Raw genomic sequence first — 17,892 nt, 5'->3', positions numbered from 1 at the left:
TCACACACTCGAGTTGATCTCCATCATTGCTATTTCTCAAGACGTTGTATAAGAAAAAAAGCTGGATTCATCTGAGCGCATCATCTCCAATTCCTTCTCCTCATCTGCCGGGACTCCCCGAAATAAAACCTCTCACTCCACTACTCCTCCTCAGTCTTATTTTTCTTTTCTTCAAAGGTGTACTCTTTTCTTCGCTCCCCATTTCGCCCCCCCCCGGCCTGGTAGTCTCTCCCCGGTCCTGGCCCTCCCCAGAAAGTGATGAGATATAAAACCCCCTTCATTTTTAAAAGTTGGTACCCCGTCTTGACGATTTTCGTCTCCATCATAATGGTTGTCATAGTAACGGCAAACGCCAACTTGACCTATAAAAAAATAAACGTTGAAGAAGTGTTGTATCGGCCGCTAGGTATTAATGCCGGAAGCGGTTTTTTGAACCCCCAGAATGGCGTGGCGTGATTTTGTTTAGGTGGCGAAAGTACGACTATTTTTTTTTTATTCGAGGGCCATTGATTTTATTTTTTTATTTTGGAAAGGTACGCTCCGAATTCTTGACCCGTAACTGACAACGCCTATATTGGAAGCTAGTTACAATCGTCAGGGCAGTCTAATGGCTTACGACTTACTTTGACCCATCTTCCTGCCTTCCTCGATATTCTCACGACCAAACTGAGCTAGATGAGAATATCCAGCACACTTTAGGGTGTAGCGCGGAAAATATTGAAAAGGGAATAGTAAATCTAATTTTATCAAGGTTTCTAACGATATGTTTTTGCTCGCGGTGTATACGGTTAATGTATATTTTAATCAGGAATAGGTTATTTTACTTATTTAAATCATGTGATTATTTTAAATAAATCATTGATTTAAATCATGTGATTATTTTCAATAAATCATTGATTTAAATCGTGTGATTATTTTGAAATATCATTGATTTAAATCTATTGATTATTTTAAATAATCATTGATCTAAATCGTGTGATTATTTTAAATAAATCATAAATTTAAACGATGTTATTATTTAAAAATATCACTGCTTTAAATAATGTGATTATTGAAAAATATCACTGATTTAAATCGTGTGATTATTTTGAAATATCATTGATTTAAATCTATTGATTATTTTGAAATATCATTGATTTAAATCTATTGATTATTTTGAAATATCATTGATTTAAATCGTGTGATTATTTTGAAATATCATTGATTTAAATCTATTGATTATTTTGAAATATCATTGATTTAAATCGTCTGATTATTTAAAAATATCATTGATTTAAATCTATTGATTATTTTGAAATATCATTGATTTAAATCTATTGATTATTTTGAAATATCATTGATTTAAATCATGTTATTATTTAAAAATATCATTGATTTAAATCATGTTATTATTTAAAAATATCATTGATTTAAATCATGTGATTATTTTGAAATATCATTGATTTAAATCGCCTATTATACTTTAATTTATTTATGAAATGTACAAAAGTAGACTTAGTTTTTAATTTGTAATTAGATTAATTAGCATTAATTAAATTAATTTAGTTTACCGCTGAACTCCCAATATTAATCAATTTGTCAAGATAAAGGAGGCATAAAACGCTAAAAAATTAATTAAAAATGCGATTTAAATCAATTAAATCGAATTTTTCGATTTTAAATAAAGTCTAAAAATCAACAACCTTGATTTCAATAGACAAGGTTTCAGTTTTTTTTCCTCTGCAAAAAATTCTATAGGCATATTATCATCCTGGTATTTGGAATTATCGGGGAAAATGATGACAAAAAAAATTTAAACCTAAATAGAATCTTTTTACAAAATACTAAAATCGAAATATCAATCAATTGATTCAATTCTGTCAGTGAAAGTTAGGATTTAGCTCGGAATTTTAAGCCCCAAAATTCCAGCTTTATTTTGGCTATAAGCGGTTGTTAAAGAATGTACAAACCTCATACTGAGAGACTTATTTGGTGTATTTGGTGACAGTCGAGTTAAGAAGATTCTTGACTCCGTCCCGAAAAACAAATTAATCCTTTTAAAAATTTTAAAGTATTTAAGTTAAGGATTGGGTCCAAGAAACTTTCAACGTAGATCTCATTCAAAATTACCCTTTTCAGATTATAACCGGAAGGGTTGCTCACTAAGGGTGATTTTTCTTATCCATTTTGAAAAGAACGTATTTACGTTACTAAGAACGTATAAGTAGATCCGTTTATAGGAAAAACTTTAAATGGCAATAGGCGAAACTATAAAGTCCAGAGGGGGCTGAAAAGATGGTAGTCACGTGAATTTGTGGAGAACTGCAGTGCCATCTATCCTAAGAAATACGAACTATAATTCATTTTATTTTGCTATAATGGCGGTTTAAATTTTGATCGATTCATCTAAATTACGTAATTGTAATTATTATTTAAACCATTTTGTAATATTAAGGTGTAAGTTAATTAGTTGTCTGCAGTATTTACTGTATTTGGAAGGAATATTTTTTTCTTTACCGTCACACGGCCAACTATGAACACGAGTTACCGAATCGAAGTTGGCTGTGAAAAGGTAGTCACGTGATTTTGTTTTCCCATTTTAACAAGTTGGTTAAGACCAAATTTACTTTACAGTTTCACCTATTCAAATTGAAAAATTAACGCCATCTGTCGGGAATCTAACTATCTATTTTGCTATTTGTTTTTAAATAAATTATTAAATTATTAAATTAAAGTTGTGCCAGCTAAATCAGATTGGTAAATACTTGATTGGGAAAAAATGGCGGGTTTCCGTTTTAGTGGAGATATTAGATAGTATATGATGCTAATATTACCTTCTCATTAATCTAAATAGGTTCTGGGAAGATACATTTTTCACGAATTTCTTTTTATCGCGAATGTAACTAAAAGTGGGCATTTTATACTCTAAATAAAACTATTAGGCTGTTCCGGCGGTGATAGTTACTCTACACCGTATACTCTTTGCCTAGAGCAGCTGGAATTTGGGCTGCACTTTCTACTCTTTTCCCAGAGTAACTGGAATTTAAGCTACACTTTCTACTCTTTGCCTAGAGCAACTGGAATTTTGGCTACACTTTCTACTCTTTTCCCAGAGTAACTGGAATTTAAGCTACACTTTCTACTCTTTGCCCAGAGCAACTGGAATTTGGGCTACACTATCTATTCTTTGCCTAGAGCAACTGGAATTTGGGCTACACTTTCTACTATTTGCCTAGAGCAACTGGAATTTGAGCTACACTTTCTACTCTTTGCCTAGAGCAACAGGAATTTGGGCTACACTTTCTACTCTTTGCCTAGAGGAACTGGAATTTGGGCTACACTTTATACTCTTTGCATAGAGCAACTGGAATTTGGGCTACACTTTCTACTCTTTTCCCAGAGCATCTGGAATTTGGGCTACACTTTCTACTCTTTGCCTAGAGCAACTGGAATTTGGTCTAAACTTTCTACTCTTTGCCTATAGCAACTGGAATTTGGGCTACACTTTCTACTCTTTGCCTAGAGCAACTGGAATTTGGGCTACACTTTCTACTCTTTGCCTAGAGCAACTGGAATTTTGGTTACACTTTCTACTCTTTATCAAAGCCACGCTCTATTGGTGTGGCAGGCGAACATTGCAATTTAGAGTGAAAAGTGTACTTATTTTAGTCGCAGAACAGGGCAAAAGTATTTGGTATCCGCAAGATTATTTCGTTGATATGATTTATAGAGCTACTCCCAATCCCTCCTTGGTCGAAGAGTAAAATTCTAGCCCTAAACCAAATGAAATCTAAGACCAAGCGAAATGTATCCACCTAATGGGGTAAACGGTTATTATAACGCTTTGAAACTCAAAAAATCTAAGATGCGAAAGCGTGTATAAGAATAAAAGAGGACCGTTAAAGTGCGCAGCAAATGGGCCATATTAGAGGGAAGGCTTTTACGAAAGTCGACTCGTGTTTTGGCGAATGGTCCTGATGACCCTTTGGATAACCAGAGATTCGCCATGAAGCGAGCAACCCATTTCGTAATAATACGGTTTTTCCCAGCGGGACTCGCAAAAATCGTTATTGAAGAGTCAAGGACGAAACGACGACCTTGCACTTTGCAATATTTCTGAAACAGTGAATCCGTTGGTAGGGACGAAGGGGTCACGCGTCTATCTTTCTACCATCTTCTCCGATACCAGAGATACACCATTGTCCGATTTACAAGTACCCTAAGATACCGTATTATCAAGAACTTTTTATATTTTATACAAGAACAAAATTAATAGTTTACCGCTAGCTTTTGCTGGTGTTAAAGATTTTTGGCTGTTAGGGCCTAAGGCCAACCACGTTTAACTCTTAATAAAGCTCAATTTCGCGCCAATTGGTGGTCTTAGTTATCTATTAACAGCTTACAACGTCTAGCTAACATCGTGATTCATACGATTTTCAAAGAAACGAGAAATTTACAGTATAATATTTAGCTGCCTATCTAAACCATGTAGTTGCTTTCTTGGCATATTTCCAAAGACCATTTCAAGAAATATGATGCAAAAATTAATGGCATTCAGTGCCGCACCCAGGATTTTTCTGGGGGGGAGGGGGGGGGGGTGTGAAACATTTTTCGATAATGATAAGCCAAAAATGTTTTATGAAGGCTTCGTTCATATTTAAAAGTCATTCGATGTTTTGGGTATCAACCTAATTTAAAATTAAAGTGCTGCCATTTTTTTTAATTTGGGATTTTTTTCACAAGTTTTACGTAGCATCAGAAGTATCTATTTAATAGTTTAAAAAAATCACAGTATTTCACCACGCACTACTTTTAGTAACGTTTTCTGCCACCAGATGGGGTAAGGACTCCCTCAGAATTAATCTGTAAATAAGCAAATAAAAAAATAAGATTTACGTGTTTAGAAGCGTTGAAACTTCAATAAATATTATTTATTGAGGTTAAACCCGAGGTTACACCCGAGGTTAAACCCGCACCCGAAAACATAAGATAAATATTATTAATTTCTGTTAATACTATTTTCTAAAATTTATTTTTAGCAAATTTTTAGTTTCAAGTTAATTTATTTTGCTACAAGGTAAAAATCTACTTCTGTTACTCAAATATTTAACGCCCGAGCGTTTTTTTTTAAAGTCTAATGTAATGCCATTATTTAAGGTTGGGTGTTTTAGAGAAATTTTATTCGTGTATTCTTAGTTCTGAATCGTGAGCTCTTGTTACCATTTCAAGGTTGAGATAAAGGGTTAACAACATTTTAGACCACTTTTATTCCAAATTTCGGTTTCTCATACAAAATTGCTTCACAGCTTCAACGTTATTTGGGTGGGCGTTTTTTTTCTTTACTTAATCCGAAAAGAAGGTTCAATTAAACTTGAAATTCGTATGTGAAATAAAAGTTAAGTTAGACTTCACCGTCTAGAACCCTCCTCTTTGATTTATAACAATCGTGCCATATGCATTAAATTTATGTAAATTCTATCCGCTGAATTTTCTCTTTTAGGTTTTTTTTTTGGGTGAGGTTGTTCCAAGTGTTATTACGCCGCGACTTGTTTATTAGCTTAACCGCTTTTATTCCGTGCCGTCGCGTCATCTATGTTCATAGTTTTATACTAGTAAAACCAGTTTTCGTTTCAAGGTTTTGAAATAGATGGCGACTGCATCTTCGACCATTAAAAGTAACGAACTGTTCGAGGTTAAATTTACGCTAGTCTCTTTGAATCTTTAATTGAATATTTAACGCGTATAAATTACGTCGTTCGCGCATATTTTAAATTGTCTTTTAATAAATCATCTTAAATTTCAAATTGAGATAAAACAGTGGCTCTTTTCGAGTCATTAGATAAATGAACGTTCATTAAACCAGATCATCCGTAAATGACTTTAATAACGCGTAGAAGAGTCTACCCTCCGCGTTTCTCATTAGAGCATTTGGTAAATTAATTTCTGCCGTGTTTGCGTTTTAGTCTGGTAAAACCAAATGAGTCGGGGTCACTCCGGGATCCAACGACAGATCTGAGCAGGAACTGAGTCTCAAGGACGCGCCCCGGCAATTCTCCAAGCAGCAGGTGTTGGGATTTTGGGAAATGGCAGTCGTTGAGCGCATGCGTTTGTTTCGCGACCTCGGCGCCTTGGGAGTTACGGAGTTTTTCGCTGGCAACTTTTAACGGGCGTTGAGAGGGAAGCGCCTGAATGGTATTAGGGATAGAGAGGCGGCCGTGGTGATAAGAAGCGCGCAGTGCCTTAGCTTTGACAGACCGTCTGTCACGTCGAAACTTTCGCCATCGTTAGAATATTCGTGTCATTTAATTTTAAACGATTCAGTTTTATAGACGGATAGTCAACGCGAAATTCAACGCCTTTCCAACGTCCAAGAGCCGCCTTTCGCCTTGAAAAGAGGAGCGACGAGTAGAGGGCTCGCTTCTGGCGCCCGCCTAACTTCAAACAGGCTTCGAGGCAGGGGATGGCGGCGATTCCGACTTCCGCGGATGCCGTTACTGCTGTTGGCGTTTCGTCTGGCGATTCCGGACCCCCAACGTCCGAGCCAACTAGCGTGACCACTACCGAGAGTAGCGACAAAAAAGAAGCCCTCACAATCACTCACGAGTTATGTAACGGTAAGATGATTTTTGATAATAGTCTAGTCGCTAAGCCTAGGCTATTATTTTCCTAGTAAATATTTTTCCACTGAAAAAAATAGACTCCACTAACTTCCCTGTTCGAATTTATTTTTCGAGTCGCGTTCCCACCTAACGAAAGTTTAGATTTTTAATTATTTATTATCTAACAAAAACAACGGAGAAAGGCTCTCGAAAACTGGTTATAAAATTATTAATGTTTCCTAGAAATTTAAGAAAGTATAGTTGCTGACACCTTTAAAATAAAAAAACCCAAATTTTATTACTGACTTCGGAGATTAAGTTTTACCCGGCTTACGCGTGAATATAGTCGTAATACATCGTAAGGAAAGTTAGCTGTTATTGCGTATTCGTGTAGGCGTGTACGGAAGCCAGCTTAAACTCGCTAGAAGTAACGTCTCCGGTACATCCAAGTTTGCTTCGACGAATTTTTCTTCCAGGGTGGTATCAGGGTCACGGAATTTAGTAATATTTCTACGCGTTGAGGCACTGACGGTGCATTTTCATAAATCCAGAACGGGTTTCTATTTATATTACACAAAGCAGTGTCAATGTTACGCGCACCTGTTTTTCTAATAACGTTTTTTCCAGTAATCCCTCGTAGAAAGTAGCTTGGGGGGGGGGGGGGGGGTATATAGGTATTTATCTTGCACGTGCAAGTTCGTCGTCATGTTATCGTTTAAAACCAAGTAAATAATAGGCGAAAACTATTCGCTAGTTTGGAGTATTTTTAGGAGATAGCGAGTAACTTCAAAATACAGTTTAGCTGTATTGTGTGGAGGAAGTTGGTAGTTTGGGTAAAGGGTAAGTGATAATATCTGGGCCCCCAGAGGTCCTATAATTCCTATAAAATCCTATATTTAAAAAAATGTCCTATAACATCCTATATTTTTAGCAAAAGTCCTATAACATCCTATATTTTTAGCAAAAGTCCTATAAAATCTTATAATTTTGATATTTTGCCCATTTATAAATTGCTATACCAAGTCATTCTAGTCTATACTTTTGTTATTGTTAACATGGTTAGTTAATAGTATATTTTTCTTTTTGTGATAAAATGGTTAAATAGTTTCTATTTTTTAAGTGAAAATCAAAGATTTATCTCACTAAATATAGTTTGTTTTTAAATGCATAAAGTTAGTAAATGAAATAGCATATATAGTCCTATAAAATCCTATAATTTTGTAAAAATAGTCCTATAAAGTCCTATATTTTTAGAAATATAATCCTATAATCCTATTTTTTCTTTAAAAAAATTTAAGATTTGAGTGGGGGCCCTGTAATATCCAACGCATGCGTAGTTAGGCAATAAAGCAGACGACGATGGTACTAAGCATGACCTCGTTGACCTATAACGCCGGTTAAAGACTTCAATTTGTCGCGAAAGGCGCCATCTTAATAGTTATTTTTAAAGCCGATAGATGGCGGTGAGGTATTTGAAACTCGCTCATAAAGTCCGCTAGACCTCATAATGTAGAGGTGGTAGTTTCGCACGCAAAAACGAAATTGCGAAATCGATCAATTTCTGGTTTAAAAATCGCGTGATTTGGAAAACGTTGGCGGCGAATTTTTTTCCGTTTCGGTTTTAAACTCGTTATTGATATTGCGTTTGTTAGAATCCGAAGTCTGGTTTTAGTGGTTTTCAGGATAAGCGACCTTTTCGGTCCTCCCGACTTGTTCGTATACATCACGATCGCCAATTTAGAGAGACGCGTTATACCGTACTGCTCGTAAAATACTACCAAAAAGTAGACTACGTGCTCTAAAAATAAAGGCTTCGAATGGAGTGGGTGGTAGGAAGACTTAGAAATTCAGGTACATTTACCGATATTGGATAGCATACTTATTCGTGGCTCTCTGGTAACGGTGTATCTTGTTTGAAGACATGCCGTACCTGTTGGCGATCTCCCCTTGACGTCATTACGAGCCTTTGACTTATTAAAAACGCGTTTCATATTGAATTACAGAATAGACAGGTTAAGCCACCGCCCCCAAAACGTATAGGGGGAACTTGTAGGACTGTAGATGTACCGTTGTGTGTACAGCCTGCACCTTCTACAAGTTCCCTCTACACGTTTTCTGGTGCTGGCTAAATCTCTCTAATGATAAATCGATCGTTTGCTCATCGAATCCAGCTGAATAACCATTTGCACAGTTTTGAAAAGTCAACCTTTGTAGTTAAAAGCGAACCTTTATATGCCAAAGTCAACTTTTGTAGTTAAAAGTCAACTTTTGTAGTTAAAAGTCAACCTTTGTAGTTAAAAGTCAACCTTTGTAGTTAAAAGTCAACCTTTGTAGTTAAAAGTCAACCTTTGTAGTTAAAAGTCAACTTTTGTAGTTAAAAGTCAACTTTTTTAGTTAAAAGTCAACCTTTGTAGTTAAAAGTCAACCTTTGTAGTTAAAAGTCAACCTTTGTAGTTAAAAGTCAACCTTTGTAGTTAAAAGTCAACCTTTGTAGTTAAAAGTCAACCTTTGTAGTTAAAAGTCAACCTTTGTAGTTAAAAGTCAACCTTTGTAGTTAAAAGTCAACCTTTGTAGTTAAAAGTCAACCTTTGTAGTTAAAAGTCAACCTTTGTAGTTAAAAGTCAACTTTTGTAGTTAAAAGTCAACTTTTGTAGTTAAAAGTCAACTTTTGTAGTTAAAAGTCAACTTTTGTAGTTAAAAGTCAACTTTTGTAGTTAAAAGTCAACCTTTGTAGTTAAAAGTCAACCTTTGTAGTTAAAAGTCAACTTTTGTAGTTAAAAGTCAACTTTTGTAGTTAAAAGTCAACTTTTGTAGTTAAAAGTCAACCTTTGTAGTTAAAAGTCAACTTTTGTAGTTAAAAGTCAACTTTTGTAGTTAAAAGTCAACTTTTGTAGTTAAAAGTCAACCTTTGTAGTTAAAAGTCAACCTACGTAGTTAAAAGTCAACCTACGTAGTTTAAAGTTAACCTTTGTAGCCAAGGTCAACTTTTATATCAGGGTTACCACACGTCAGGGAATTTAAAAATGGGCCTAGAAAATCAGGAATTTTAGTTTGATCTTGACACTTTTTGAAGGTAATTACAAATTCTATGATTATCATTTATTTAATTGATAGTTTGGCGAATTTTTTCAACATTCCAATAAACTTTGTACTGAAATAAAAGTTGATTTCAATTCATTGACTTCTGATAAAAGTAAAATATTAAATTAAATATTGTTAAAAAGCGAGGGAAAATCTTTTAAAATGGTCAGTGAATTTTAATATGAAAATATTGTGGCAAGCCTGAATATCCAAAAGTCAACCGAAGACAAACTTTATTTTATGGAAAAATACTGATTCATTCATGTTCATTCAAAAATAAAAGCTATTAATCCTAAAAAATTAACTTTTTAATCCTAAGAATCAGATTTATTTTTATTAATCCTAAAAATCCGATTAATTTTTATTAATCCTAAAAATCAGATTTAATTTTTTAATTCCATAAAATCAGATTTTTTTGATTAATCCTTAAAATCTAATTGGGCATAATTTTTTTACCTAGGCAGGGCTCCCACCAGGTCGAGATTTGGACCCTAAAGTACCCTATTTTCGTGTAATCCAGATTATCAAACTTAATTTTAAAATATGTTTAAACATCTGCTCAAGGACAGTTTACCAAATAATCAAAGCTGAAGATTAATGATAAAATAGTTCGAACATAGTACACAAGGTGGCGCCACAAACTTGGAAACATTATTAAATCCTAGGACGGAATTTTGAAATTTTGTTCAAATAAAGAACTTTTGGTTTTACATTGATCCCTATAGAGAGTCGTCGTCTGAAACCCTGCGACGTCACCATTGTATATTGCCTATTGATAAAAAACGGTAACTGTCATGGCGACCACTATTAACACTACAGCTGTGACGTTACAAGTTTTCAAAATCGTATCAGACGACAACACTCAATTTATAAAAATTCGGTCCCTATTTTTATAGCGAAAAGTTCCTTTTTTCCCTAATTTAATTTGCAGATTTTGGAAATAAAGCAGTCTTGATGAAACTAGCCACATTTCCTACCACCTGTGACTAGAAAATAACTACCACAGATCAGGGAAAAGTCGGGGGATTCGAAAATAGACCTAAAAAATCAAGAAATTGTCAACATATTTTAAGAATTTGTAAAAAGTCAGGGAATTTTTAAATTCAATTTGAAAATTTCTGAAGGTTAGGTGTCGTGGTAATTTTTAGTTAAAACTCATCCTTATAACAAAAATTTAGCCTGAAGTAAATTCATTAGCTTCCGAGTTGCCACACGTCAGAGAAAAGTCAGGGAATTTAAAAATGGGCCCAAAAGTCCGGGAATTCAATTTTATCTTGACACTTTTTGAAGGTAATTTTACTCTATAGATCTATGACAAATTCTATGATTATCATTTATTTCCTTGAAAGTTTGGCTAACTCTTTCAACATTGCAATAACTTTTTTACTGAAATATAAGTACATTTAAATTTATTAACTTCTAATAAAAATAAAGTATAAAATAAAAAAATTGCCCTAAAAAGTCAGGGAAAATCTCTTAAAATGGTTAGGGAAAACGGGGAATTTGAACAGCTTCGGAGGGGTCAAAGAACTATTCCCAATTGGAATTTGAGACAAATCTGGAATAAAAATCCTATTTCAATAGATTTTTGATTATCTAAAACTCTCCGATTCTCCAACAATTCATAAGTATTATTTATTAAGTATTTTTATTTTTCGTGGTGGAATTAAGTTATTTTTACAATGGCCTTCGACCTTTGTACAATAACGTTAGTTTCAGAAGATAGGTATGACACGTAGAATAAGAACGACTTCTCAATTTGTTCTAGTCGGCTTTGTAGTTTTCGAGTTACACGCGTTTCAATAATGGCGGCCATTTTCCAAGATGGTGGACAATACTGCCAGAATTAGTTCCTGACCACGCGTTTTCGCTTACCCTAATCGACCTTTTGACATTGCAAAAGATAAATTGGTGGGGATATCGATGTATTGACATTCCAATGCACGGAAGCGTAGATAACGGCTGTACAATTTTAGATATTTACTTTTACCGAAATTTCTGAAGTGGCGTATCAGCGACGTTATTTAGCAGTCGAATTAATATAGAGTGATCATTGGCAGAACTGGTTTTTGGCTCAACATAATGGATCAAATCAAAGCTCTAAATGGTTAATATTGGCATTTTTTTTTATTTTACACTTTTATTATTTTGGTAATTAGAATTTGGCCCAAAAAACTAGTCTTAAAACTGACTCATTGCTGTTTATTCGTTCATTAATACTAAACATTTCAAATTACTAAAAAACAGCTTTTAAATTCAATAATCAACGTCACATTTCTAAAAAAAACAGCCTTTAAATTCAATAATCAACGTCAAATTTCTTAAAAATCAGCTTTTGCATTCTATAATCAACGTCAAATTACTAAAAATCAGCTTTTAAATTCAATAATCAACGTCAAATTTCTTAAAAATCAGCTTTTAAATTCAATAATCCACGTCAAATTTCTTAAAAATCAGCCTTTACATTATATAATCAACGTCAAATTTCTAAAAAACAGCCTTTAAATTCAATAATCAACGTCAAATTTCTAAAACCAGCCTTTACATTATATAATCAACGTCAAATTTCTAAAAATAAGGCCTTTACATTCTATAATCAACGTCAAATTTCTAAAAATCAGCCTTTAAATTCAATAATCAACGTCAAATTTCTATTACCATTGTTTTACTATAGATAAATCATTGATTATTGATCTACTTGTGCATGAATTAGGAAATAAAAATTTGAAATCCACGTTATTTATTGCGTAACAAAGTTTGAACCCTGACTATAGTTTCGGCTTGTTAGTCTTCGATCAAAAACCGTGTTGATCAACAAAGTTGGGCGATGTTGTTGGCTCATGTGAAATTGCACGTAGAAACGTATTATCTTATCAAGGGTACTTTAGGCGTCGTTAGCCAGAGGAGCCGGGTACAATGCCAGCTTGTGGCACTGGGTGAAACCTAGGAACAACTCCTTCCGCGTTGAGTTTACAAGTTCTCACCCCATTGGTTAAAGGGGTTTTTCCCCGAGCTTTTCGGTTTCCCCTTTCCATAAAAACGTGCTGAGGTTAACGGTAATAGTTAGTGTAGGGAGCTGAATTAATGGCTTTAAAAGTCGCCAGATGACTTAAGCCTAAAGTGGTGCCTGGCTGATTATTATTATTTAACAGGTGGTAAATAACGTTATGGTATAAAATGGGAAAAGTGGTAAATAATATATTTCCATGAATTATTTTACAGTATTTAAAATTTAAACCTAAATTTAATTTGATAAAACCTTTAAGGTTTAGAACAGACTTGTAGAGTTACGAAAATAAAGTTTAAGGTCTTCTAAAGTTGATATATTCCATTTTTTTAATAATTTTCTTGAATTCATATATTTATATTTATCATTATTTACGCAATATTCGAAAAGTGGTATTTTTGGAAGTCTGCCTATACGGTATTCCTACACGTATTTTGACACGAGCTTAAACTCTAATTATTTTTAGTTCGTAAAATAAAGGAAACAACTTGGTAGTTTAACCTTGGCTTCCAGCGTTTTTGACAAGAAACGTTCAAAATTTGACGACCTGGGCAGAGAAAATAAGTGCCCGCGAAAATGTGCTCGTTCGGCAATAACCGATTTATAAACCGAAGCCGGTTCGCCGTGGCACAATTCTTCTATTTGCGTTCTTTTCAATACGGAAATGTAATGGCAGAAAGGTACTGTTGCGTGAGCAGCAAATACGCCTTATAACGAAAGCCAACCAAGTTTTATTATTATCAATTTGAGTGTTGTTACCCGTAAATTAGTCTCGCTGGAGTTAAAACGAAAGTGTCAAATATTTAAAAGTTTCCCGGTGTTAAATCCTTTTCCTTGTTTCCCAGAATTAAAATATTTCATGGAGAAATCTATACAATTTCAGCCATTGTTAAACGGATCGGAACGTGCCCCCCCCCCTATGGGGGGGGAGTTAAAGGGGGAGGCGTGAGAGGGGGTACGCAATTTTAACGAAATATTAACTCTTAAAAATGATTGGGAATAATTCCGATTTGAAGAAACTAGGAACTTTAGTGAACTTTTCACTTTTTATCTCTCGGAACACAAGAGATGGTTTTGAGCTTTGAACCGTTTATTTTGACCCGTTTTAGTAGAGTGATCTTTGGTATCTCTAGACCAGGAATCGAATTCTTCGACCTTATCATTGTGTACCTTTGTTGGTAGAGATAATGGTTTGGTGGGTTTAATAATGTTGATTCTTTTGGTTGAGGGTCAGCTGTATTTGGTTGATTATTTTGGGGGATATTTGTGTACCCAGTTAGTTTCTCAAGCAAATATATTGTTCGCTTATCTTAATTGATAAAGTTAAATATTCGAATAATTTAGGAAATTTTCCATTATGAAAATAATTTAATTTATAATTACAGTAACACGTAAATCGTTTTTTTTTGTTTAACAGTGTATGCCTAGAATTATTAAATTAAACTTTAATTGAATATATTTTCAATTTCCTCGAAAGAATAACGCGAAATTAATTAATTCACTATTTAAATATTAAAATGTTTTTCCAACCACAATCAAATCATGTTTTCGAAAAATCCCGATAGTAGAACGCGCTTGGAATTCCAAATTCTTTTCGTGTCTTTTGTTTGCTAAAAAAGGTTTCCCTCGGATGACCCACCCACCGCGATAGCGTGACTGGGTCAATTAACTCTTATTGTCCGGCGCATCGACTGGCTTAGTCAAACCTTGACCACTTCTAGGAAGCGGGACTCAGCGTTTAAAGAGAAATGGGGGGGGGGGGGGGGGTCACGAAACGGTGACTGAATCGTAGTCATCCTATACTTTCGGTATTTCTATAAAATGACGAATCCCTAGAACAGTGAATCAGAAATTACGGAACGGGTGTCGTTATGTGACGTTAGGCATCCTGTCTATCCTTTTTTCGCCATGCCGATTTTCGAAGATGCCACAACCGGAAGAGTTTTCAAAACACTGTTACATTCAAGCGGCTCGAGCCTAACAATTCTAATATTTTCTTCCCTTCTTTCTTAATGTCCTTGGAAGCTCTTTAAAACATCTGTACGCTTTTAAAGCTAAAAGAAAAAACGCTTTATATATTGAAAGACTAAAGGCTGGTTTGCACTAGGACAAAAACGGCGAGTGTCGACGCCAAAATATTGTATTAGGCCTAACGGGGATTTTTCGCGTCGACGTAAAAATATTGTATTAGGCTTAACGGGAATTTTTCGCGTGGACGCAAAATTAACACAAATATATTTTTAAGCCTATCCGGAATTTTTCACGTCGGCACATAATTGACGCAAAAATATTGTATAAGCGTAACGGGAATTTTTCGCGTCGACGCAAAAATATTGTATTAGGCTTAAAGGGAATTTTTCGCGTGGACGCAAAATTAACCCAAATATATTTTTAAGCCTATCCGGAATTTTTCGCGTCGACGCAAAATTGACGCAAAAATATTGTATAAGCGTAACGGGAATTTTTCTCGTCGACGCAAAAATATTGTATTAGGCCTAACGGTAATTTTTCGCGTCGACCCTCACCGTCGTTGCGTTTTCGCCCTAGTCAAAACTAGCCTTTAAAGAGCAATTACAAATTATTGATAATTTGCATCTTACCAAACGACAAAGTAAGAACAATGAAATGTTATGCTAATTTGCCTTGTCGGTTTAATTACATAAAACGATGTAATTATTATTTTAGTTTCTAAGTTAGGAACTGAGCGGTTAGTCGTGTCTTTTTTGAAAACATTTATTTAAAAAACCCCTCGTTATAACTCCCCCGTTTTAATCGCAGTTGTAATTAAAGAAGTTTAACCTTGTTTTGACATTTATGGCGAAAATAGAGAGACAAAAACTAGCGATTTCAATCTAGGATTTTTCTAGAAAGAGCGAAAAGCGTTTTCTCTATGTCTGTCGCGAAACTCGGTAAACAATTTCTTCACTTGTCTACTAAAATTGCGACGAGATTTCACTGTAGATTTTCAAAAGAGAACCGACGCGACAAGTGTTTTCTTTTTAAGGGCCGTCTTTTTGATGTTTTAGTTCTTCAAATTACCGATAGATGGACACAGGGGCGCCATTTTATCTTTCCGTTTGTTTACATGACCGCGCCGCCAAAGTGGAGCAGGCAGCGGCCTTTTTTTTTATAAAGACTGTGATTTTATTTACCCGTAGCTTATGGATTGGCTATCGATGTCTGTCAGTTCTATTTACTAGACATAACTAGTATCTCGTCAGTTCCCATTGTTTTAAGGTTTATAATTTAGGACGCGTTTTAATACGGATAAGATAAAGGAAACGCGCCCGGATTAAGCGCGACTTGTAGGGAAATTAACGTGTCAAAATGGCGACGGCTACGTCTTGTTTCGCACGTTTTCTCCTCGGCGGAGTTGTCCCCAATACGAGAAGTTATATATTTCCTCAAAAATAACGCTCTACACGAGAAACGACACGAAATTTCCCTCTTCACACCGAATAGACCGTTGGTTTTTTTTCCGTTTCGAAATATTTCATCGTTTTTCACCCCATTTTCGTTACGGGAAAATTACGTATATTTTTAACCCCTTCAAAAAATATTTTAGGTTGACAAAACATCCGCGAAGAATGTTGAAGTGTGCACCGTTCGTAGTATGCTTAAACATGGTAACTACACGTAAGGGAAATTAGGGAAATGTCAGATAATTTAAAAATGGGTCTAATAAGTCGGGTAATTTTAAGAATGTGTTAAACGTCAAGGAATTCAATTTTCTCTTGATACTTTCTGAAGGTAATTTTACTCAAGATCTATGACAAATTCTATGATTATCATTTATTTCCTTGAAAGTTTGGATAATTTTTTCAACATTGCAATAGCCTATTTACTTAAATATAAGGCCATTAAATTTGTTATTTAAATTTAATATGGTCAGGGAATAATCAGGAAAACTGAATCTGAAAATTTCGTGGCAACCCTGTTAAAGAGCTAGGGCCCCATTTTGCTAAAACTTATATTGTAACATTTTGTATTAGGTTTCGAGGGGAGCGAAACGGGCCCCAAAATCACACCGCACCTAGGGGCCTCAAACAGGGGCTTAGCTTAGGTCCCCTCGCGAAACTCTTAGTAAGGTTTTAGCTGAAGGATCAGACATTGGCATTTTGGGCTACGGGATTTGGAATTTTTTGCAAAATCCGATATTTTATTTTAAGTATTTTCCATATGGAATGGAAACTCTTGATTTGTGAATATTTCCCCAAATGTTCTACGGGAGTTTGGCCAATGTCCGATCCCTCGGTTTAAGCTGCTATCTATCCCATAGATCGGTAGAAATTTAGGTGCCCTATTTACGCCACTGCCCTCGTAAAATCATAAGTAACAAAATAACTGTAAGTATGACAAATAGCCTAGATTCTCACCGAACTGATTTTGACAGTTATTGCGCAATCCCGGTTTAGTTCAGCACAAAGACCCCTAGTGTCTAAAATATTCCCAAATAGAAATATTGAGTGTTGTCGTCTGAAACCCTGCGACGTCACCATTGTAATTTGCCTATTGATAAAAAACGGTAACTGTCATGGCGGCCACTATTAACACTACAGCTGTGACGTTACAAGTTTTCAAAATCGTATTAGACGACAACACTCTATACTGATGCTAAAGACGATAATATGCTATTCATTTCAGTTGTAATTTCAAGTCATACTTATGATTATAACCATAAGTTTATAATATTGATCCATAAGTGTGTCACTTTGGGGAATATTTTACTGACGTCGTGAGAGTTAGTAACGGAGTGACGTCATCACAACTGTCAAAGGCTACGTGTGACGCGTTATCAAGCGGACGCGAAACGGCGACGAAGCCCGTAATGCAGTCTGTCTCGCGAATAGCTCTCAGTAAAACTTTTTAATGTGAAGAATACACTTATATTATTACGTTACTTATGGTAAAACTCAAACATCGCTGTGACCTTTTAACCTTGCGGGGATCATTAATTATAGTGTGTTTTGTTACGCGTACACTCTCCATTTTGAGGAGGAGTTAAAAAAAATCATTGTTGATGGTTGGGAGGCTGCTACACATTTTGGCGTTGTTTCTTGGTGCATACCAATTTCGGGGGCAGCGCGGGGCGAATCGACTTTGAGGATTCCAGCAGGCGCGTACGGGCCGAAAAGTCAGCGACCGCGTCTACCGATTCCCAATTTCGTCATACACTGTGTGTGTTTTTTCCTCCAATAAAGGAGTTCGTTTTCCGCGAACGGTCAA

General features: G+C 35.2%; 1 protein-coding gene across 1 annotated transcript in view; it reads left to right on the top strand.

The window, feature by feature from the left end:
* Positions 1–6,135: 6,135 nt before the first annotated feature.
* Positions 6,136–17,892, top strand: part of LOC149935144 (ribosomal protein S6 kinase alpha-5-like) — a 33,384-nt gene continuing 21,627 nt past the window's right edge. The window contains exon 1 of the mRNA XM_090180796.1: positions 6,136–6,593. Coding sequence (XP_090036922.1) covers positions 6,440–6,593 — 154 coding nt within the window. The 5' untranslated portion in view covers positions 6,136–6,439. The remainder of the gene's footprint in view (positions 6,594–17,892) is intronic.

The sequence above is a fragment of the Leiobunum rupestre genome, chromosome 7 (assembly GCF_980474605.1).
Source record: "Leiobunum rupestre chromosome 7, qqLeiRupe1.1.hap1, whole genome shotgun sequence".
NCBI classification, from domain to species: domain Eukaryota; kingdom Metazoa; phylum Arthropoda; class Arachnida; order Opiliones; family Sclerosomatidae; genus Leiobunum; species Leiobunum rupestre.
The sequence above is the reverse complement of the archived record's forward strand: the minus strand, read 5'-3'. Positions and strand labels throughout refer to the sequence as shown.